Source organism: Cherax quadricarinatus, chromosome 84, assembly GCF_038502225.1.
Source record: "Cherax quadricarinatus isolate ZL_2023a chromosome 84, ASM3850222v1, whole genome shotgun sequence".
Classification (NCBI taxonomy): Eukaryota; Metazoa; Arthropoda; class Malacostraca; order Decapoda; family Parastacidae; genus Cherax; species Cherax quadricarinatus.
Window position 1 is genome coordinate 14,005,732 of NC_091375.1, and position 26,326 is coordinate 14,032,057.

A 26,326-nucleotide genomic window follows, 5' to 3' on the forward strand; every position below is an offset into this window, starting at 1 on the left:
CAGCGAGTCATGGTACGTGGCGAGGTGTCAGAGTGGACACCTGTGACCAGCGGGGTCCCACAGGGGTCAGTCCTAGGACCAGTGCTGTTTCTGGTATTTGTGAACGACATGACGGAAGGAATAGACTCTGAGGTGTCCCTGTTTGCAGATGACGTGAAGTTGATGAGAAGAATTCACTCGATCGAAGACCAGGCAGAACTACAAAGGGATCTGGACAGGCTGCAGACCTGGTCCAGCAATTGGCTCCTGGAGTTCAATCCCACCAAGTGCAAAGTCATGAAGATTGGGGAAGGGCAAAGAAGACCGCAGACGGAGTACAGTCTAGGGGGCCAGAGACTACAAACCTCACTCAAGGAAAAAGATCTTGGGGTGAGTATAACACCAGGCACATCTCCTGAAGCGCACATCAATCAAATAACTGCTGCAGCATATGGGCGCCTAGCAAACCTCAGAACAGCATTCCGACATCTTAATAAGGAATCGTTCAGGACCCTGTACACCGTGTACGTTAGGCCCATATTGGAGTATGCGGCATCAGTTTGGAACCCACACCTAGCCAAGCACGTGAAGAAACTAGAGAAAGTGCAAAGGTTTGCAACAAGACTAGTCCCAGAGCTAAGAGGTATGTCCTACGAGGAGAGGTTAAGGGAAATCAACCTGACGACACTGGAGGACAGGAGAGATAGGGGGGACATGATAACAACATACAAAATACTGAGAGGAATTGACAAGGTGGACAAAGACAGGATGTTCCAGAGATTGGACACAGTAACAAGGGGACACAGTTGGAAGTTGAAGACACAGATGAATCACAGGGATGTTAGGAAGTATTTCTTCAGCCACAGAGTAGTCAGTAAGTGGAATAGTTTGGGAAGCGATGTAGTGGAGGCAGGATCCATACATAGCTTTAAGCAGAGGTATGATAAAGCTCACGGTTCAGAGAGAGTGACCTAGTAGCGATCAGTGAAGAGGCGGGGCCAGGAGCTCGGACTCGACCCCCGCAACCTTAACTAGGTGAGTACAACTAGGTGAGTACACACACACGCACACACCACACACACACACACACAACACACACACAACACACACGCACACACACACACATCAGCGAAGTGGCGGGGCCAGGAGCTATGACTCGACCCCTGCAACCACAAATAGGTGAGTACAAATAGGTGAGTGTATACACACACACACACACACACACACACACACACACACACACACACACACACACACACACACACACACACACACACACACACACACAAAGGCTAAATAAAAACTTAATGCAATACATAGATTTAACCGAGGATAATCAATAGTGTGACTTATTTCCACTGGAGGCCTACGATCTAGGCTGGATCAGTGAACTAACATCTAGTGGCTTACGTGCTGACCTGGAGTTTTACGACTCCCTTGCCATGAGTTCGAGTCTCACCCGTACCGTGGTTTAACCAACATCCCGGAATGTGCGGCACAAATGAACCCACATGGAGACAATAAGAGTAGATATCAACGTGTACCATGGTGGAAGCATGAGACAGTGAACCAGTGTGTAGCCTCTTGGTAACAAGCTGCACCACTGGTCCCCCCTCCCAGTGGTGGACCTCCTAGTACTTCTCATTCCACCCGTGCTTTGTATCCCTTCAGGTTCAGTACTTCACTATATTAATCGTAATAATACATGATGATAAAGGGAGTTAATTTATTTCTATATTGATGCAAACAAGCGTTTGCTAAATTAAATATATTTTTATTATACCTTTACCTTTGTTGAGGAGTTTCGAGGTTTTTTTATTCACGGTGCCCGGCCATAGGCCAGGCTCGTCTGGTGCCTACCTGGTTAACCAGGCTGTTGGTAGCCCGCAGCCCCACATATCCATCACAGCCTGGTTCATCTGGCACCTAGTAAAGATACTTCCCCAGTTTCCTCTTGAAGACTTCCTCACTTGTCCCAGCAGTGTTTCTGATATGTTCTGGTAAGATGTTGAATAATCTGGGACCACGAATGTTAATACAGTGTTTCCTTATTGTGCTCACTGCAGCCCTGCTTTTCACTGGGTTTATGTTACACTTCCTCCCTTATCTCTCGCTCCAGTATGTTGTTATGGTAATGTGTATATTTGGGACAAGGCTCTCAAGCACCTTCCAGGTATATATTATCATGTATCTTGTAGCATGAATTTCGGCATCAGGCTTGGCAGCATCATGAGTTACCCCTTCGGTCATCACACAATTCAACTCGCCATTGTGGTCTAACAGGCCTGTGTACTTTCACCTCTGTTGGTTCTCGTTTAATCAATAAAGGTTGGGACTTTTCCACTACCTTGACTGCTCTTTTAAAACACCTTAAGAAGTGACGCTTGTCATTAAATCACTGAGGGGGTACATTAACGTGTGGAAGCACTGGCTATATTTACAGCAGCTTTGTGAGCGAGGAAGTTGGAATGCTTGGTGTTGCTACACACACACACACACACACACACACTGTCCCATCCCTAAACAATAGTGGTGTTGTCCGTTGCTCTCCCAATGTGCTGACATCTTAGTTTTAATTCTTTGGGAACCCATAAAGCCAGAGAGTGATTCACAGCTAAAACATAGGCTTCTGGGAAAATAAATCTCTGAGTGTTAGTAAACTATTGTGGGTTGTATTCCGGGTAATGGGGTGATAGAATACAACAGGGGTGAGCTTTGTAATGAGCTGACAGAATAACAGCTCTTAGCTTATAAGCTCTGTAAAAGTATTATTATTGTTAATTCACTGATTAAAATCCTGATGTAAATTTTGAAAAATCTTTAATCGTTAATTCAAGAAAAGGGTTCAACACGATCACAGCGATGATCTCTTGATTTTTTAATTATATCTATAGTATTTGACTCCTTAACAGAACGTGGCAAAATGGTTGTATATAAGAATTAAAATGCACATGTATCCTCTCATCGAGGAAGACGTGGGAGAGAGAGAGAGAGAGAGAGAGAGAGAGAGAGAGAGAGAGAGCCAGCCTTGCTGATACCTGGTAATGTTAACCACCACCATTAGCATTATATCTACCCGCTCCGAGCACTCTTCTCCCTCTCTCTCATCCCCTACCACCCGTGTTCTGTTCCCTTCTAAGACACAGGACATACCAGTTTGTCCAGAAAAATCATATGAAAGAATAAACAACGCCAGATCCTTAGGTTGGCATTTATTTTAATTCTTAAATACCTACTTACTGCTCGAAGATCACAAAACAACAATCCACTTGTGCGCTGACAAGTTCATTATAATTTCTATAACAGGGATTCCAGCCAACTCTCAGTGTGTATAAACACCTCGGTGTACATGTCATGTATATAAAAGAGAATACCTTCACACATATGTCGTAGTAACAGGTGCAGCCAGCCACCAGCAACCACTCTCACCAACCTGCAAAGTAGAAAGTTGCAAGAGTTATTTGGGGTATATATAATCATGGACAATATGTAATACTTAAGTGTGTTATAAATGGTTTAAAAATCGACAAGTTGAAGACTGAGGGACTGATTACCTCAAACTCCTCCTCTCCTTACACCTTTCTGCTTTGTACTGGACTGATGAAGCCACTGTGTGGCGAAACGTTACTTCAATAAAGTTTCCCATATGTTGCATAAGTGTTTCAGTCTTCAACTTGTAATGATTAAACAAAGACGTAACTATATATACCATGAATCATGGTCCATGATGAACAGATTTTGCAAAAATTACGTAATGTTGTGAGACTACAGAGGCCCCAGTGACTGGCGGGTTACCGAGAACAGTGAAACAAAAGACATTGTAGAATAAGGCTTTACTGGGCCAAAGTTTCGCTCTGTTTAGACCTTGATAAAGATCTAAAAACGATCGTAAAGTTGTTCCAATAAAAGTTTGTTTCAGCCAAGTGTGTTTTTTCCTCACTACGCTGCTCGTTAAAAACCGGCAACTTGCCGGCATGAAAATAGCTTCGACAACAATATACTTTCCCTGTATTACATTCTGAGGATACCAGACCCTGGTAATTGTTGACGAATGAAAGATAATAACACAGATTAAGCAATTCACAACTTGCAAATTCGAAACGGAATTTAAACGTTTCGATTCACCGTGACCATTATCAAATCACGAATGGAAAAGAACAATGGCTTAATTTTCGTCGTAACGTCTACTTTTCACTTGTAACTTAAGAGGTTACTGGGATGTCGACGGCACTAGAATCTGATCCTCTAGAATGTCGACGGCACTAGAATCTGATCCTCTAGATTATCACGGGGGAGCGCTAAACCCATACTGGTTATACAGCGCCTGGGAGGGGGAATGGAAGGAATTCAGGCTTAATTAAGGGAACTGGAGCACAGATCCAATTCCCTAGATCAAGAGATAAGATTTTCTAATCACGTTAGGTACACCATTATCACGCATGTGTAGTCATCTGATAACATTACTAACCTGACTTGTAGATAAATGGAACCAGGTGACAAGTAGCGTCATTTTGGAGATCTCTAAAAATAGTTTAGATACAGTGGAAATGGTTGGGTAGCAGTAGTAGCCTGCCTAGCAGGAGTCAAGAGGCCTATTTTCGTGATTCTGTTAAGATTTTGCCCGGATTTTTAATCCCGGAGGGTTAGCCACCCAGTATAACCCAAGAAAGTCAGTGCGTCATTGAGGGACTGTCACAGCCAAATAAACTAATATATATATATATATATATATATATATATATATATATATATATATATATATATATATATATATATATATATATATATATATATATATATATATTATCACACTGGCCGATTCCCACCAAGGCAGGGTGGCCCAAAAAAGAAAAACTTTCACCATCATTCACTCCATCACTGTCTTGCCAGAAGGGTGCTTTACACTACAGTTTTTAAACTGCAACATTAACACCCCTCCTTCAGAGTGCAGGCACTGTACTTACCATCTCCAGGACTCAAGTCCGGCCTGCCGGTTTCCCTGAACCCCTTCATAAATGTTACTCTGCTCACACTCCAACAGCACGTCAAGTATTAAAAACCATTTGTCTCCATTCACTCCTATCAAACACGCTCACGCATGCCTGCTGGAAGTCCAAGCCCCTCGCACACAAAACCTCCTTTACCCCCTCCCTCCAACCTTTCCTAGGCCGACCCCTACCCCGCCTTCCTTCCACTACAGACTGATACACTTTTGAAATTATTCTGTTTCGCTCCATTCTCTCCACATGTCCGAACCACCTCAACAACCCTTCCTCAGCCCTCTGGACAACAGTTTTGGTAATCCCGCACCTCCTCCTAACTTCCAAACTACGAATTCTCTGCATTATATTCACACCACACATTGCTCTCAGACATGACATCTCCACTGCCTCCAGCCTTCTCCTCGCTGCAACATTCATCACCCATGCTTCACACCCATATAAGAGCGTTGGTAAAACTATACTCTCATACATTCCCCTCTTTGCCTCCAAGGACAAAGTTCTTTGTCTCCACAGACTCCTAAGTGCACCATTCACCCTTTTCCCCTCATCAATTCTATGATTCACCTCATCTTTCATAGACCCATCCGCTGACACGTCCACTCCCAAATATCTGAATACATTCACCTCCTCCATACTCTCTCCCTCCAATCTGATATCCAATCTTTCATCACCTAATCTTTTTGTTATCCTCATAACCTTACTCTTTCCTGTATTCACTTTCAATTTTCTTCTTTTGCACACCCTACCAAATTCATCCACCAATCTCTGCAACTTCTCTTCAGAATCTCCCAAGAGCACAGTGTCATCAGCAAAGAGCAACTGTGACAACTCCCACTTTATGTGTGATTCTTTATCTTTTAACTCCACACCTCTTGCCAAGACCCTCGCATTTACTTCTCTTACAACCCCATCTATAAATATATTAAACAACTACGGTGACATCACACATCCTTGTCTAAGGCCTACTTTTACTGGGAAATAATTTCCCTCTTTCCTACATACTCTAACTTGAGCCTCACTATCCTCGTAAAAACTCTTCACTGCTTTCAGTAACCTACCTCCTACACCATACACCTGCAGCATCTGCCACATTGCCCCCCTATCCACCCTGTCATACGCCTTTTCCAAATCCATAAATGCCACAAAGACCTCTTTAGCCTTATCTAAAAACTGTTCACTTATATGTTTCACCGTAAACACCTGGTCCACACACCCCCTACCTTTCCTAAAGCCTCCTTGTTCATCTGCTATCCTATTCTCCGTCTTACTCTTAATTCTTTCAATAATAACTCTACCATACACTTTGCCAGGTATACTCAACAGACTTATCCCCCTATAATTTTTGCACTCTCTTTTATCCCCTTTGCCTTTATACAAAGGAACTATGCATGCTCTCTGCCAATCCCTAGGTACCTTACCCTCTTCCATACATTTATTAAATAATTGCACCAACCACTCCAAAACTATATCCCCACCTGCTTTTAACATTTCTATCTTTATCCCATCAATCCCGGCTGCCTTACCCCCTTTCATTTTACCTACTGCCTCACGAACTTCCCCCACACTCACAACTGGCTCTTCCTCACTCCTACAAGATGTTGTTCCTCCTTGCCCTATACACGAAATCACAGCTTCCCTATCTTCATCAACATTTAACAATTCCTCAAAATATTCCCTCCATCTTCCCAATACCTCTAACTCTCCATTTAATAACTCTCCTCTCCTATTTTTAACTGACAAATCATTTTGTTCTCTAGGCTTTCTTAACTTGTTAATCTCACTCCAAAACTTTTTCTTATTTTCAACAAAATTTGTTGATAACATCTCACCCACTCTCTCATTTGCTCTCTTTTTACATTGCTTCACCACTCTCTTAACCTCTCTCTTTTTCTCCATATACTCTTCCCTCCTTGCATCACTTCTACTTTGTAAAAACTTCTCATATGCTAACTTTTTCTCCCTTACTACTCTCTTCACATCATCATTCCACCAATCGCTCCTCTTCCCTCCCGCACCCACTTTCCTGTAATCACAAACTTCTGCTGAACACTCTAACACCATTTTTAAACCTACCCCATACCTCTTCGACCCCATATATATATATATATATATATATATATATATATATATATATATATATATATATATATATATATATATATATATATATATATATATATATATATATATATATATATATATATATATATATATATATATATATATATATATATATATATATATATATATATATATATATATTATATACATACATACATACCAACACGTTTTCGATCCTCGGCTAGCCGCAGTCTGTTACTGCTTAAAAACCACTTGTTCGTGATTGCATTAATATGTAGACTGCTTGTGAAGGCTGGTACGTATATCAACGGGAGTAGAATGAAATTAGTTGAGGTTACCACAGCCACGTGTCCTCGCAGCATGAAACATGCCTAGTACTACTAGGTACATGATGTTTACTGGAGTGGTTGGAACGTTGTGATTTTTTACTTGTTCACACGAGGCGGGCTAAAACAAGACGGGTTCGATCCCCGGCTAGCCGCAGTTTATTGCTTAAAACCACTTGTTCGTGGTTTGCCTTGAAGCAAAACTGTGACTCAACTGGTGTTTTAACACAAGTGACAGAATTTAGTACTTATCGCCATTTAAAACAATGAGCCGGACAAGGTATAACATACGATGTTTTTCTCGAAAAGTGCAGAGATTCGAACTGCATTGAGACAAGTAAGAGCCCACCAAGTATCTCAATTCCGTTGCTAGTTCATGACTTTCAGGACGTGAGAACGAGATCGTGCACTTTTAAACGACTGAAAGATCGTGGGAAGCAAAACAACGTCGTCTGTGCAGGAAGCGAATACTACATTTAATATATCATGTTAACGTAAATGAACTGAAATTAACTAGTTTTAACAGAACAAAACATATGTATAAATATCCCTGAGCAGGAGTATTTACAGTAATTGCAGTCTGGTAAACATGGATTATTATTATTATTATAATCAAAAAGAAGCGCTAAGCCACAAGGACTATACAGCTGGTAAACATAGAAAGACGTTCCAGGGAACGCTGCTAGTGAACGTGACTTTGCTCACATTCTGCAAATCTAGTAAAAGCGTTTGTTTTCTTAGGATGAACTGGTTATGTGTGAGCAGCATATAACTCCACTTTACATAAAGTCACGTCTGCTCCCCTCAGTCTCTCACTGGTTCAGTTTACTAACAGAACAATATACATTTTATTCTCTCATTTCATATTTATTCTGTTTAATACACTATCACCCTATGTCTCCTGTGATCTGCAATCCTAAAAGGGGAAACGTTGGAATTATATTCCGGATATTATTATTAAAAAGAGGAAATGTACAAGAGTGTAGTGGTACTAACAATTGTAATATGGGTGTAAGGCTGGGTTTTAAACGTTGCAGCGAGGACGAGGTTGGAGGAGGTCAAGAGGTCATGTCTGAGGGCACTGTGTGGTGTGAATATTACTCAGAGAAATAGGAACCTGGAGATTAGAAGAAAGCGTATGTAGGGTTATCAAAAATATTATGCACTGGTATACTTTTAATTACACCAGCTATATATTAGTCTGTATTTTTAACAAGGCTGAATTTTGACACGGTTTGGCCCATATATATATATATATATATATATATATATATATATATATATATATATATATATATATATATATATATATATATATATATATATATATATACATATATATATATGTCGTGCCGAATATGTAAAACTGGTCAATTAGCAAGAACTCATTTAAAATTAAGTCCTTTCTAAAATTTCTCTTGTACGTTTAAAGATGTATTTTTTTCATTAATGTTGATGTAAAAATTTATAATTTTGGACCAAAAGGAACTCAGAAAACTTACCTAACCTATTTGTAACAAGCTCAATTTATTTTTGCCTAACCCAACTAAATATATTTTAGATTTGTTTACAGTAATTTAATACTAAACAAACACAGTGAAATATATTTTTTTCGTTAGGTTCAGAATGATTTTGGCGAAATTATTGCATACACAAATTTTCACTAGTCCTATATGGCAAGATGAGCGTTGCTATTTAAGCCAAGATCGCAAGTTCTGCCTATTCGGCACGACATATATATATATATATATATATATATATATATATATATATATATATATATATATATATATATATATATATATATATATATAATTTTTTTGTCGCGACTTTGTCACATGCATGCTAGTGCTGTTTTTTGTGGTTAACAATGTTTGTTCGTATGATATTATTCAGAATATTGCAGTTTGCGATAGCTGCAGCGGCTGTGAGCCGAGGTATTGACACTGAGGGAGTGAGGTCACAGCTAGTGACGTCACTGACCTAGATCTGGTGATGAACCATAAGGTTGGTTAGGAAGCACGGTACAGCAGCTGGAGCTGGGCGGCTCCTCTTAAAGACGCCCTACCCAGCCCTACTCTTGTAACAACATTAGTTAATTCCAGACAGAAAACTACTCGAGGCTTACATATTGCACCTGTAGTTATTTATATCACATTTAGGAGTACAATGAGAAGATATGTGCGAAAGGAAGACAGGCATCGTCAGAAAAAACAATTGTTCTCTAATATTTATATATCCATTTTTTCTGCGTATCTCTTTAATCTGAATGTATACTGAGTGTCTGTGTGTGTTTACATCTCTGTGTCTGTACCTCTCTGTGACTAGATGCCTCTCTACCTGTGTCTGTATTTCTGTCTGCCTATATTTCTGGGGTTGTTACAATTGTTCCATCGGTACGGGTCACCGCACTACATATTCGGAAACGAAGGACAAACATGTGTGTGACATAAAACTCAATGATATATACACACCCTTAAATTGCTCAGCACTCTTATGTATATACAATATGCTGGGAGTATAGATACAAGTGGTGCACCTTTGCCTTACATATAGCGAGGTCAGCCAATAGGAGTCCCGTGCCAAGATTAAGGTTAGTGATATAATATTGACAACCAGAGCTTTTGTGCCCTCCGGCTCATCCATTCATCCTTAATTAACCCACCCACTCATCCTTCCTTCCTTAACCCACATAATCCTCTCTCAACCCACTCGTCCTCCTTCAATCCACCTTCCTTCTTTCAACCAACCCACCTTCAGCTAATGAGGCTTCCAGTTTTCTTACCAAACCTCACATTATCACTACACCTACCCACTCACTCAACTAGGACTCTTCCACCTGATTGCTCCCCACCGACCTACATGCTGACCCGAGACAGCAAATTAAAATATGTCCCTGCAGCTCGGGTCACTGCTGTAAAGGATTACGAACACCTGTGTCCGTGTTGGTGTTGCCACCACGTGAGCCATCATCACGAACACCTGTGTCCATAGTGGTACTGGCTGGTTAATTGGGTTTAAAAGTCTATCGACTACACGAGTCTTTATTAAAGCTATACCTCTGATGCATTTCGAGAATAATTTTCCACTTCCCCAGCCAGGGCCCTTGGCCAGGCTTGTCTAGTGCTCACCTGGTCAACTGGCTGTTGCTGCTGGAGCCCCGCTGGCCCATATGCATCACAGCCTAGTTGATCCGGCAGAGGTACTGTCAAGTTACGTCTTGAAGACTTGTACACTTGTTCTAGCAGTGTTTCTGATAACTTCTGGTAAGACGATAAAAATCTGGGGCCACGGATGTTGATACAATGTACTCTTATTGTGCCCACGGCACTCCTACTCTTCACTAGGTTAATTTTACATTTCCTCCCATATCCCTCACTCCAGTGTGTTATGGCAGTGTGCAAATATGGGACTAGACTCGGAAGCATCTTCCACGTATATATTATCATACATCTCTCTTCCGCTCCAGTGAGTGTATACACATTCACAACGTTTAGGCGTTCCCAATACTATCAAAACTATTTTATTCCCCAAAATAGGAATTAAGATAAATAACGTATATACACCGAGATATACAACTCTTGGTACACATCCTGTTGTGTTGCCACCTCGGGATCACGTAAAGAACTACTGTCACTAGGAAAACATTGAACAAGGTGCACCATCCATGACAGGAATGTATAAAAAAATACAATATTAGTTATAAATACAACTCACATTCACTACTTAACCACTACTAATAATAGTTATGACAAAGACCATTATTAGTAAAGGTTTGACCTACTTATAAAATGTATGCCATTATTATTATTTATTTATTATTATTATTAGGGCATATACTTCCCCTGATATCTCCGCTACACTAGGGTACATATACTATCTCACCTTCCCCACTAGGGTACATGTACTCCCTCACCTTCCCCACTAGGGTACATGTACTCCCTCACCTTCCCCACTAGGGTACATGTACTCCCTCACCTTCCCCACTAGGGTACATGTACTCCCTCACCTTGAACATTAAAATGGTATAAAATACCGACAGGTTGTTAGGTAAGACACATATGCAACAGTTAGGTATCTTTATTTCGAAACGTTTCGCCTACACAGTAGGCTTCTTCAGTCGAGTACAGAAAAGTTGATAGAAGCAGAAGATACTTGAAGACGATGTAATCAGTCCATCACCCTTAAAGTTTTGAGGTGGTCAGTCCCTCAGTCCATATTGTTTCATACTATGGAACAAAGCTCTTCTCCAGACTGAGGGACTGACCACCTCATAACTTTAAGGGTGATGGACTGATTACATCGTCTTCAAGTATCTTCTGCTTCTATCAACTTTTCTGTACTCGACTGAAGAAGCCTACTGTGTAGGCGAAACGTTTCGAAATAAAGATACCTAACTGTTGCATATGTGTCTTACCTAACTCCCTCACCTTCCCCACTAGGGTACACGTACTCCCTCACCTTCCCCACTAGGGTACATATACTACCTCACCTTCCCCATTAGGGTACATACATGTACTCCCTCACCTTCCCCACTAGGGTACATGTACTCCCTCACCTTCCCCACTAGGGTACATGTACTACCTCACCTTCCCCACTAGGGTACATATACTACCTCACCTTCCCCACTAGGGTACATGTACTCCCTCACCTTCCCCACTAGGGTACATGTACCCCCTCACCTTCCCCACTAGGGTACATGTACTCCCTCACCTTCCCCACTAGGGTACATGTACCCCCTCACCTTCCCCACTAGGGTACATGTACTCCCTCACCTTCCCCACTAGGGTACATGTACTCCCTCACCTTCCCCACTAGGGTACATGTACTACCTCACCTTCCCCACTAGGGTACATGTACCCCCTCACCTTCCCCACTAGGGTACATGCACTCCCTCACCTTCCCCACTAGGGTACATGTACTCCCTCACCTTCCCCACTAGGGTACATGTACTCCCTCACCTTCCCCACTAGGGTACATGCACTCCCTCACCTTCCCCACTAGGGTACATGTACTCCCTCACCTTCCCCACTAGGGTACATGTACTCCCTCACCTTCCCCACTAGGGTACATAAGAACATAAGAACATAAGAACGAAGGAACACTGCAGAAGGCCTACTGGCCCATGCGAGGCAGGTCCAAGTCTCCTACCGGCTTAAGCCAATGCACCCAACCTAGTCAGGTCAGGTCACATTGACTTAAGGAAGGAACACGGCAACCGACCTGGTAGCACAAGCTATCAGGTCTAACTCACACCCACCCACATCTACTCATGTATTTATCCAACCTATTTTTAAAGCTACACAACGTTCTGGCCTCTATAACGGTACTTGGGAGTTTGTTCCACTCATCCACAACTCTATTACCAAACCAGTACTTTCCTATATCCTTCCTGAATCTGAATTTTTCCAACTTAAAACCATTGCTGCGAGTCCTGTCTAGGCTAGATATTTTCAGCACACTATTTACATCCCCTTTATTTATTCCTATCTTCCATTTATACACCTCAATCATATCCCCCCTAATTCTACGTCTTTCTAGAGAGTGCAGATTCAGGGCCCTTAGTCTATCCTCATAGGGAAGGTTTCTGATACATGGGATCAACTTTGTCATCCTCCTTTGTACATTTTCCAGAGAATTTATATCCATTCTGTAATAAGGTGACCAAAACTGTGCAGCATAATCTAAATGAGGCCTAACCAAGGATGTATAGAGTTGAAGAACAACCTGAGGACTCCTATTATTTATGCTTCTTGATATGAAGCCAAGGATTCTATTAGCTTTATTGCGAACACTTATGCACTGTTGTCTTGGTTTCAGATTACTGCTAACCAGAACTCCTAAATCTTTTTCGCAATCCGTAATATTAAGATCTACATTATTTAGTTTATATGTGGCATGGTTATTGTCCTGTCCAACATTTAGAACTTTGCATTTGTCTATATTAAACTGCATCTGCCACTTCTCCCTCACCTTCCCCACTAGGGTACATGTACTCCCTCACCTTCCCCACTAGGGTACATGTACTCCCTCACCTTCCCCACTAGGGTATACGTACCCCCTCACCTTCCCCACTAGGGTACATGTACTCCCTCACCTTCCCCACTAGGGTACATGTACTCCCTCACCTTCCCCACTAGGGTACATGTACTCCCTCACCTTCCCCACTAGGGTACATGTACTCCCTCACCTTCCCCACTAGGGTACATGTACCCCCTCACCTTCCCCACTAGGGTACATGTACTCCCTCACCTTCCCCACTAGGGTACATGTACTCCCTCACCTTCCCACTAGGGTACATGTACTCCCTCACCTTCCCCACTAGGGTACATGTACTCCCTCACCTTCCCCACTAGGGTACATGTACTCCCTCACCTTCCCCGCCAGTTACCAAGAGCCAGTCCTGAGGGGATAAAACATTGTCCGTTTTTATGGTAATACTAGCAAGTTTTATTTTTCAACCTGCCTACGTTATAATATAAACTCGTGTGCGTGTGCGGAAGTGTTTATGAGTAGCTCAGCCTTGTGGTACCCTATTTCAAAATAAAAATGACGCCAACGGAAGTTTGTCACGAATGGGGGCCAAGGCTCTCTTATCCCAGAGAAACCTAACGCTAACAATAAGGAAACTGGTCAGAGTATATGTGTTTTGCAAATAACCCACATTTTGAGAGCAAACTACAGAGGAAAGTGTAGGTTATTTGTGACTTGCTCCAGCCACAGTGGTGTAGTAATCTTTGTCCTTCGTAGGTGTTACAATCTCTGTGCAATCCTCGAGATGTCTTCTCTGAGAAGTGTGTGTTTCTCAGTTTTATAAGGTATTACATTATATTTGACTGGTGGTGAGGAGGTTATATGCAGCTTTAATGACATGACCCTTGTGTAGTTGATAATCGATAGGCTTTGAATCCAATTAACCCAGTCTCCTGTACCTCAACCAAACCTAATATCATAGCCACCCACTAGGCTTTCCCCATTCCATTCCAACCCATCATTGTTTCAGCTCACCCCGCCCCACCCTCGACCTGCCACTCCAACATCACACCAGCCCCATACTAACATCACACCAGCCCCATACTAACATCACACTGGCTCACCTCAAGTCAGGGTACGGAAGGTACATAGTTTTCAGGTCATGGTGGATGGGTCCCCAAAATAACTCTGTACCACACCCACCTACACTACTATCAACACTACACACTCACCTACACTACCATCAGCACTACATATCCACCTACCATATATTAAGCACTACACACCCACCTACACTGCTTTCAAAGGACCCATACCATAGCTATACACAACTACATTATCTACACATGACTCATTACCACTCACAAATGTCCATCTACCCTACAACTACTACCACAGTCCCACCTACATCACTACTGCCTTCACGGTGCCCCGTGGCTAAAGCTCTCGCTTCACACGGCGAGGGCCCGGGTTCGATTCCCGGTGAAGGTAGAAACATTGGGCGTGTTGTTTTACACGGGTTGTCTATGTTCACCCATCAGTAAAATGGAAACCTAGGTGTTAGTCGACTGGTGTGGGTCGCATCCTGGAAAAAAACTGACTTAATTTGCTCGAAATGCTCTGCATAACAAGCGGCTTTCTATATAGTAGTATGCCATTGATGTCACCTGGATATTAGAATCTACACTTTAGTGGGGCGATTTCGATCTATGGAGACAAAGTCACAATACCGAGGATGGAAAAATTTACTCAAAACCCCTCCAAAGTGCATTTTTTCTAGATTTTAGGATGGACATCAAAATCTGCATGTTACTGGGCTGATTCTAGATATCAGGATGGAGTAAATGACTCACCTTTGTCTTCCTCTGTCTATCACATAGTTATGCTAATTCTTGGACAGGTTGGGTTAATTAGTTATTTTACGTGGAATGCGTAATTACATTCTACTGTTTTTCTTGGTGGTGAGAGGAGGGAAGGTGAATCTCTGGTTCCAGTTTTTTTAACAAGCTTGATACTACCATTAAGCTTCTTTCTACATTCTTTAAAGTGTAGTAAAGGTTGCAACTGGATCTCAAGCTTACTTAAGTGTTCATTTATCTACTTGTTTCTAAATATCAGCTCTGGTAAACCTGTAATTTTCATAATTTATTTTCTCCCACCTTTAATTATCCTTGTGAGGCAGCGCTAAACCCGTAGGGGATATACAGCGCCTGGGAGGTAATCAGGGTTCAGTTACAAAATTGATAGTTCCAGTTCCCCAGATTAAGAGCCCTTAACCGACATCAAGGCATCCCCCCCCCTTCCTTTCAAAGGAACTAATTCCTCAAATATTATCTACTCTGGTTAGGTTAGGTTAGGTAAGGTTCGTCAGGAAACAGGACAAATGTTTCCTGACGCGGGTCTTAGTCAGATGATGACCCGCCTTTGGAGCTTTTGGTCATCTGACCGAGGCCTTCCGCTGGCTTACCGGTCCACCCCTTTAAAAATTATGGTCATTTATAACCAGTCTATCTACTCTGGGTATATTGTTTTATTTTCCCCACATGAAAACTGACACCATATTTTATTCATTTATTCTGCATTATCGGACACAAGAATCGAATTTATGATTATTTCGTCTACTCTAAAAATTTTGTTTTGTACATTTGAGAATTCCTGGAACGTCTGCCTTTCATAGTTCTCATAATGTGAATACGACGCTGGGTTGAAAAATGACGTGTCAGCATTGGTATGCAGGTCGATCGATAGTAGTGTGTGTGTGTGTGTGTACTCACCTATTTGTACTCACCTATTTGTGGTTGCAGGGGTCGAGTCCTAGCTCCTGGCCCCGCCTCTTCACCGGTTGCTACTAGACCCTCTCTCTCCCCGCTCCATGAGCTTTATCAAACCTCGTCTTAAAACTGTGTATGGTTCCTGCCTCCACTACGTCATTTTCTAGGCTATTCCACTGCCTTACAACTCTATGACTGAAGAAATACTTCCTACTATCTCTCTGACTCATTTGTGTCTTCAACTTCCAATTGTGGCCTCTTGTTTCTGTGTCCCCTCCCTGGAACATCCTGTCCTTGTCCACCTTGTCTATTCCACGCAGTATTTTATATGTCGTTATCATGTCTCCCCTGACCCTCCTGTCCTCCAGTGTCGTCAGGCCGATTTCCCTTAATCTTTCTTCATAGGACATTCCCCTTAGCTCTGGAACTAACCTTGTTGCAAACCTTTGTACTTTCTCTAGTTTCTTGACGTGCTTTATCAAGTGCGGGTTCCAAACAGGTGCTGCATACTCCAGTATGGGCCTGACATACACGGTGTACAGTGTCTTGAATGATTCCTTACTAAGGTGTCGGAATGCTGTTCTCAGGTGTGTGTGTGTGTGTGTGTGTGTGTGTGTGTGTGTGTGTGTGTGTGTGTGTGTGTGTGTGTGTGTGTGTGTGTGTGTGTGGGAGGGAAGGAGGGAGGGCAGTGTTAGGCTTGTAAGTGGGCGAATTGAAAATAATAATAATAATAATAATGATATCTTCATTTACTACAAGTACATGTACAAGGTATACAGACCATAACTGACATTAATGACATACTACTATATAGAAAGTCCCTTGTTATGCTGAGCATTTCCCGCAAATTAGGTCAGTTTTGTCCCAGGATGCGACTAACACCCAGGTACCCATTATACTGATGGGTGAACATGGACAACCTGTGTAAGGAAACACGTCCGATGTTTCCACCCTTAAAAAACTTGGTTCATAAATCGAAGACATAAATTGAAGGATTTTTACCTAAAGGCAGTGGAGCCTTTAGCTCACTACCAATAGATCAAGGTTCGATTCCCTGGCTGGCAAAGACATATGAGAAAGTTTACCAACACCTACGTTCTTGTTCACCTAGCAATAAATAGGGGTCTGTAAGTTAGTCAACCGTTGTGGGTAGGGGTATACCTTACACACGGCTAGACTATATGCCATGAGTCGAGGCAGTATAACTGCTAAGTCTGTAAGTTCAACTCTTGTAAAAAAAAATAACTGAATCTGCCAATAGGTAGTAAAAGAGATGTTACTTTTAGTGATCTTACTAATAAAATGGCATATTCACTCACAGAAACACAGGGTATGTACACATACATTCTTCCCTCTGCTTCTGAAGCAAGATCTGTTGTAGTCAAGCCGTCTCATAGCATGAAACCGAAAATCTTACTCCTTTACACTAGTAACCCTCAAAAATAAAGAGTAACAATGTCATTTTTTATGGCGTCAAAACAAATCTACAAAACTACTCTCGTTAAAATCTACTTAATATTAAATGCCTTAATATATCTAATTTATCCAAGAATTTGTATAACTAGATTTCACTGTTCTCTTGGAAGGGGAAGAGTTTTGTGTCGGATGACACAAAATATTTTTCCTAGTATTATGGGTTATATCTCTATATGAAAAAAAACCAGGTGTGAAAACAGGGAAAAAATGAAAATGAAATTTCGCAGATGCAAGGGCAGAAGCCTCGCATGAATCACTTTTTAAAGGCGAGTCAAGTTTCATTATCAAGGACAGACTGGAGAAGAAAAATCAGTGATAAAAAGAGAAACGTGATAAAAAAAAAAAAAGAACGGGGAAGCTTAAGTTTCAAGGAAAATTACAGTAGGGATCGAAGACTTCCGCTTACGTAACATGGCGGAATTCTGTGAAATGATGGTTGAGCCGCAGTGGTTGTGGCTTCAGGGGATTAGTTTATTGCTGTTATTACAATGGACCTTCGATTAACCCTTAATAAGTATTTTTTCTTCTAATATTCGTCAGTACAGTATAATGGCACTGTTCTAGCAAATGACGACCCTTCACTGGTTCCTGAGGAAGAACGAATTACAACAGGCAGGAGCTGCCAGGTTTCAGTATGAGTGTAACTAGGAATGTCCCGATCAAGAAGACTACTTCATACAAATCTCTGGGAAAACTATTCACACACACACACACACACACACACACACACACACACACACACACACACACACACACACACACACACACACACACACACACACACACACTGTAGTGTAAGCACGCCTCTGGCAAGACAGTGATGGAGTGAATGATGAAAAGATTTTTCTTTTTCGGGTCACCCTGCCTTGGTGGGAGACGGCCGATGTCTGAGTATAATAATAATAATAATAATAATAATAATAATAATAATAATAATAATAATAATAATAGTAATAATAATAATAATAATAATAATAATAATAGATATGGTGAAATTATTTACAAACATTAGTTCTCAATCCACAGCAGGATTCAACATACACTGCATTTAAGTACACTACTTAAGCCACTCAGCCGATGCACAGTCCTCAAGCTTGCCACTATACTGCTAGCGAGGTGGAAGAGTTAAAGGGTACATTGTGATGTAAATGGTTTAGAAAATCGTCAAGTTAAAGAATCTCTTGCAGTGTTAGAAGGGACAAAAGCATTCTTAATTTATTAATGTTCATGATATACTAAGGCAAGGTATATATAAACTGTGATGTTACACTAACGTGAAAGTGCCAAGTAATATGTGTGAAGTGTATATGAACTATGTAATCTATGATCAATGAAAAGTTAATTTGTAAAAAAAATCGTAAAATTACAGCGTCATTCTTGCTTTTCAAAAAAAAGCAACATCCAATTCCATATATAATATTAAAAACAAAGAAAGTCTTAGGGCTTTCAAGACAGGGTATTATTTTGCTTGTGATAGCACTTATAAACCCCGAGTTACCAATCAGAGCGCTAATTAATTTTCAAACAATCAGGTAAGAAGGTACAACTCTTCTCAGTACCCATGGAAGATTATTGCTAAGTCCTACTGCTTTTAAATAAAATTCCTTTATTATATTTTAACCCTGAAAATTTGTTCCCAAAGTGGCCACTATGGTAAACTTTCCTGCTTTAGTAGAATGCCTCATTTAATATACACGAGTGTTCTAACAAATCCTAACAAATCGAACACAAAGAGTAGTGGTCAACAGAGTTAAATCGGAGGCTGCCATAGTGAAGAGCTCTGTTCCACAAGGCACAGTACTCGCCCCCATCTTATTCCTTATTCTCATATCAGACATAGACAGAGATATACACCACAGCACCGTATCATCCTTTGCGGATGATACTAGGATCTGCGTGAGACTGTCATCTGCTGAGGACGCGGTTAACCTCCAAGAAGATATAAACAAAGTTTTCCAGTGGGCAACGGTAAACAATATGAAATTCAATGAGGACAAATTCCAACTACTCCGTTATGAAAAACTGGAGGAGATAATAACTAGAACAGAGTATACTACTGACTCCGGCCATACAATAGAGCGGAAAAATAATGCAAGGGACCTGGGAGTAGTAATGTCTGAGGATCTCACTTTCAAGGATCACAACAGTGCCACGATCGCACGTGCAAAGAAAATGATAGGATGGATAATGAGAACGTTCAAAAAGAGAGATGCCAAGCCAATGATGATCCTTTTCAAATCACTTGTTCTCTCCAGGCTGGAATACTGCTGTACATTAACATCTCCATTCAAAGCAGGTGAAATCGCAGATCTAGAGAGTGTACAGAGATCCTTTCCTGCACGTATAAGTTCTGTCAAGCACCTTAACTACTGGGAACGCTTGGAAGCACTTCACTTGTACTCGTTGGAACGCAGGAGGGAGATATATATCATAATCTACACTTGGAAAATCCTGGAAGGAATGGTCCCAAATCTGCACACAGAAATCACTCCCTACGAAAGTAAAAGACTGGGCAGGCGATGCAAAATGCCCCCAATAAAAAGTAGGGGCGCCATTGGTACACTAAGGGGAAACACCATAAGTGTCCGGGGCCCAAGACTGTTCAACAGCCTCCCATCAAGCATTAGGGGAATTGCCAATAAGCCCCTGGCTGCCTTCAAGAGAGAGCTGGACAGATAGATACCTAAAGTCAGTGCCGGATCAGCCGGGCTGCGGCTCGTACGTTGGACTGCGTGCGGCCAGCAGTAGCAGCCTAGTTGATCAGGCCCTGATCCATCGGGAGGCCTGGTCATGGACCGGGCCGCGGGGGCGTTGATCCCCGGAATAACCTCCAGGTAACCTCCAGGTTTCTATAGTGATGAGGCTTTCTCAAGATCATGTGCAAACAGCAAAGAAAAAAAAATAACGCACACGTTATCTCCAGAAGGGATAACTAAAACAAAAATAACCGCACCACATAATCCTAAAGAAAGAACACTCAAGAAGTATATTTTTCCTAATAGTGGTCAACCGTCAAGGACAGAGAACAAAGACAACGTTATCACTGTAACAAAAAAAAAACCCAGACACTGACGTCAATACAGTGATGGCCTTCCTAGGATAATGATAGATCCTATTATTATTATTATTATTATTATTATTATTATTATTATTATTATTATTATTATTATTATTATTATTATTATTATTATTATTATTATTGAATTTTACATTTCGCCGACACACATTTCATATCTACTCTATAGTAATACTGAATGGACTACATTTTTTCTCATTTCGTGTCATCATTTTGAGATTACTGGAAAAACAGGAGACAGTCATGCACAGACGGGGACACAGCATGTGAAGGGAAGGTTAAGATTATTATTATAATCAAAGGGGGAAGCGCTAAACCTGTAGGATTATACAGCGCCTGTGGGGGGATATAGAAGGTATTCAGGCTTAATTCATAATTCAGGGAACTGGAGCACAGAGCCAATACCCTAGATCAAGAGCCCCTCACCTGTGTCAAGGAACCTTCCCTGAGGGGAAGGGGAAGAAGAGAAAGTGGCAATTAGCTTTAAGTAAAAGGAGGGGGCAAGCTGGGTAGAGGATTCAAGGATAAAAGGAAGGACGGGGTCAACAAGTGACTTTTTTCATTATCAATTAACATTTTGAGTGTCATCATCGCCCAGGAGAGGTGAAGATGCGAAGGGAGATTGAAGAAGAGAGAGATAGTCAGAAAGATACATAATCTACACCTGGAAAATCCTTAAGGGACTAGTCCCAAATTTGCACACGGAAATTACTCCCTACGAAAGCAAGACTCGGCAAGCGGTGCATCATCCCCCCCCCAATGAAAAGCAGGGGTGCCATGAGTACAATGAGAGACAACATATGTGTCAGGTCCCAAGACCTGACACTTCAAAGACCTTACTATGAAGCGGAGTCCCACACCTCTTAACTTCCACAGCGGGCGTCTACACCAACCCCTGTGGATACATCCTTGGTTAGGCCTCATTTAGATTATGCTGCACAGTTTTGGTCACCTTATTACAGAATGGATATAAATTCTCTGGAAAATGTACAAAGGAGGATGACAAAGTTGATCCCATGTATCAGAAACCTTCCCTATGAGGATAGACTAAGGGCCCTGAATCTGCACTCTCTAGAAAGACGAAGAATTAGGGGGGATATGATTGAGGTGTATAAATGGAAGACAGGAATAAATAAAGGGGATGTAAATAGTGTGCTGAAAATATCTAGCCTAGACAGGACTCGCAGCAATGGTTTTAAGTTGGAAAAATTCAGATTCAGGAAGGATATAGGAAAGTACTGGTTTGGTAATAGAGTTGTGGATGAGTGGAACAAACTCCCAAGTACCGTTATAGAGGCCAGAACGTTGTGTAGCTTTAAAAATAGGTTGGATAAATACATGAGTGGATGTGGGTGGGTGTGAGTTAGACCTGATAGCTTGTGCTACCAGGTCGGTTGCCGTGTTCCTCCCTTAAGTCAATGTGACCTGACCTGACTAGGTTGGGTGCATTGGCTTAAGCCGGTAGGAGACTTGGACCTGCCTCGCATGGGCCAGTAGGCCTTCTGCAGTGTTCCTTCGTTCTTAAGACATATGTTGAGAAAACTGGCAGAAATCTTTAGGTCCGCCTAAGCGAAAATGGACACGCTTGTAACAGTGTCCTCCATGGGACACTGACGGGTTGGAATGAGGCACAACTCGTCCTCACTAAACATGATCTTAAACGCCGTCGATATCTACAAGTCTCGCTAATCGCCGTCACTAGAATCGTAGAACATAATACAGGAAGCTACAAATTTTCAAAAAACACTGGCATACATGATACTTAACCGAGCAAAGACCAGCCTACCTCGCAACACAGGAATCACGTAACTTCATTGTCTACCTGACCTCATCTCAAATAAGCCTTAGATGCATTTTTCAGGTCACTGTTACACTCACACCCCACTTTCTGCCTACATGTACTGCTATTTTCAATCTCTGTTAGAAGTGACCAACGTCCCGTGACTGAAATGTTTTCTAATAAATATGTCCTAATATGCTACTTTGCTGGCATCTACTACTTAGCTTTTTAACACACACAAAGCTGTGAATCGACCCCCTGCAACCACAGAGAGGTGAGTAAAGGCGAATACACACCATGGCCGTGTGGTGATACTCTCCCGCCTAGGAGGTCATAGGGTCAAAACCTCAAGGATAATAATATGTTTCTACAAGTATATGTACAAGGTATACAGACCATAGCTGACATCAATGACATACTACTATATAGAAAGCCGATTGTTATGCTGAGCATTTCGGGTAAATTAGGTCAGTTTTGTCCCAGGATGCGACCCACACAAGTCGACTAACACCCAGGTACCTATTTTATATTAATGGGTGAACAGGGACAGTAGGTGTCTCATGGAAACACGTCCCTAATGTTTTTCAGCCGTACCGATTATTATAATCATGGGGAAGCGCTAAACCCGTAGGATTATACAGCGCATGTGGGGGGGATGGAAGGTATTCAGGCTCATTTCAGGGAACCGGAGCACAGATCCAATTCCCTAGATCAAGAGCCCCTCACCAGCGTCAAGGAACCTCCCTTGAGGGGCAGTCGTACCGGCGATTCGAACTCCGGACCTCAGTGTGAGAGTCAAGTGCGCTACAGATAGACCTACGGCGTTTTACACTTTTGTAATATTAGATAATGTTAATTATATAATAAAAAAATAGGCAAGTAGAGTATGTCAGTACTGACCTTTGTCATTCCTGGTCATCCTCATGACGGGATGTTCACGTGCCATACGTAGCCAGTCTTCCTGGCCGTCGACAGGCTCCATGGTGGGGGTGGGTGCCATTCCTAGACGACCACACAAGAGCAAACAGTAACCTTTCTCCGCCACAGTGAAGCTCTCTATACAATGCTTCAATGTTCGTCTCTAAGTCAACCTCGTCTAACAATTGTATATAAACTGAGTTACGACGTAGACGATTCAGTCCAGTGACCCAGTCGTGATTAATCTTAGTGCTTCTAACTTTTCTGTTAAGAGTTTAGGGCAACAGTAGGTAGAAGTAATTGTGGATGACACTAAACTCTCTCAAGAGGGAAATAAGATTCGTTGCTGAGGTGAGCTCTTTATATATACCTGTCAGGATCAGCAGCAACCTTCAGATAGTATGTCGGATGTAGCTACAGTAATTACAAAGGAATTCCTTCCGCCTTTGGAGGTTAAAACACGGAAGTTCCTGCACTAGATCTTACAAGATAACACAGATGATGATCTTGCTGGGAGATGTGTCTAATTACAAGGTTGATATATTTTAGTTTATTGAGACAGGTACTAATTATGTATTACAATGGCATATAATGCATGGAGTAGTCGGGGTTCTAAAAATGAATTTGGGTTTTCCATAGACTATAATGAGTGTTGCATCACAGTAATGAGTAGCAATACCCTGCCAACTTTTGATGTGATGATGTTACTATGTTAGAAGCACTAGAGCACTATAGAGTCACTATAACCTTCAGTTAATCCGTACTCTTTGTGGTATGGGAATGTGTCTTGGCCCACACTTAATTTCTGCAGTAAAACCTTGTTACACATGGGTGGGCTTTGAATACACTAGGAGGATGAATGAAGGTGGATGACAACGACAGAGAGAGTACACCCCTGAGTGAGTCCTCTTGATGTCTGGGTCTCCACCAGCAGCACCCTCTCGTTTGTTTTGCTTCGTATCTGCCACCTCTCACCACACCTCTCATTTCTCTCCATTTTTCTCACATTCTCTTTATTTAATTCACACCTCAAATTCTCCACGATAGGTTTAGTATCTAATGACGCTTCTAACATAAATTCCAAATAGAATATTATTGTTAATCTTGTAAATAAAACGTATTTAAGTGGTAGAATTAGTAGTTGGTATCGTTGCTACCCAGGGAGGCCAACGTATGCGCAGTAACACGTGTATATAATACCAAAACATTGCTTTTCACTATTGATTCTGATAGAAAGGAATGCCATATATAGAAAATTACCTTATATAAGTCGCTAGAATCGTAAAAAATGTTACTGAAGAGCCATATCAACGTTGACACATAGAAATAAATTGAATTAATCTTAGTGACGTCTCCTATAGGATAGTTTGGGTAAGGTATGGCAAGCCATATCAATAACAGAAAACCAGTGGCTTATCGGGTTTCCCTAAGAATGGGATAATATCCACCTTTTCACCCATCCGCTTACTGGCCATACATGATGGTACTTGACCAGCACATCGCTTGACTCTCGCACGGACCGAGCGAGATCCCTCATCCCTTGTAAATTAATCCTGAACGTGATATGGAATATGGCTTGGATATACCACTAGTTTATGCACTGCGACTTTTTTTTGGAGTTATTCTAGATTCTTTACACATATGCTGCTACCTGGAGGTTATTCCGGGGATCAACGCCCCCGCGGCCCGGTCCATGACCAGGCTTCCCGATGGATCAGGGCCTGATCAACTAGGCTGTTACTGCTGGCCGCACGCAGTCCAACGTACGAGCCACAGCCCGGCTGATCCGGCACTGACTTTAGGTATCTGTCCAGCTCTCTCTTGAAGGCAGCCAGGGGTTTATTGGCAATTCCCCTAATGCTTGATGGGAGGCTGTTGAACAGTCTTGGGCCCCGGACACTTACGGTATTTTCCCTTAGTGTACCAATGGCGCCCCTACTTTTTATAATCTATGTAACTGTATTTGTGTTAGCCTGAATAAACGTACTTGTATATGTTCAAACGAACACTCTACAGAGAACACTTGTGTACAATATCAGGACATTTATCAAAGGAAACGTTTAAGTTTGGATTCTTAACCCGGATGGTGAACCACCCAGGATAATCCAAGGAAGTCAGTGCGTCATCGAGGACTGTCTGTCTTATTTCCTTTGGTGTCCTTCAGTCTTGTCCTCCAGGATGCGACCCACACCAGTCGACTAACATCCAGGTACCTACTTACTGCTAGGTGAACAGGGACAGGTGTAAGGAAACATGCCCAACGTTTCCACCCAATGTTTCATACCCATCCTGAGGACGGTAGTCACTCCATACCCACCCTGAGGAAGGTAGTTACTCCATACCCATCCCGAGGACGGTAGTCACTCCATACCCATCCTGAGGACGGTTGTCACTCCATACCCACCCTGAGGACAGTAGTCACTCCATACCCACCCTGAGGACGGTAGTCACTCCATACCCATCCTGTAAACAGGAGTCACCTCATACCTATCCTGTGGACGATAGTCATTCTATGCTCATATTGTGGACGGTAGTCACCCCATATTCATCTTGTGGACGGTAGTCACCCCATTCTCAACTTGTAGGAGGTAGTTACCCCATATTCATTATGATAGAGGACAAAATGCACATATCCTAATAATTTTGAGACATACTGCATGGCACAATACACCAGCTACAGGACATACTGTACGCTCGTGTATCCACAAGTAAACCTACAAGACTTGAGAGGCAGGAGCGTGAAGGGCGACCCACAACACCCTTCATGGCTGGAAGATTCTTTTAAGTGATGAATCACAAATACGTTACTTTATACACCTTGAGTGTATTGTAGAGTTCTTAGTGATTCCTCTGCAGCTACCTTGGTGGTGATGAATCACGCTTCGTGGGCTACTAATATTATACACGTTCAGAGCAGGATTAAGATTTTGTAGACCCCTGGA

The 26,326-nt window shown here is 41.9% G+C and overlaps 1 protein-coding gene across 2 annotated transcripts in view; it reads right to left on the minus strand.

Annotated features, from left to right (window-relative positions):
• LOC128704311 (6-phosphofructo-2-kinase/fructose-2,6-bisphosphatase 1) overlaps window positions 1-24,294 on the minus strand; it is a 103,855-nt gene extending 79,561 nt beyond the window's left edge. The window contains exon 1 of one of the 2 annotated variants that reach the window (XM_053799458.2): window positions 23,367-24,294. In XM_053799458.2, coding sequence (XP_053655433.1) covers window positions 23,367-23,466 — 100 coding nt within the window. In that variant the 5' untranslated portion in view covers window positions 23,467-24,294. The remainder of the gene's footprint in view (window positions 1-23,366) is intronic. The other variant, XM_053799456.2, reaches the window with a different exon arrangement.
• Window positions 24,295-26,326: the final 2,032 nt, after the last annotated feature.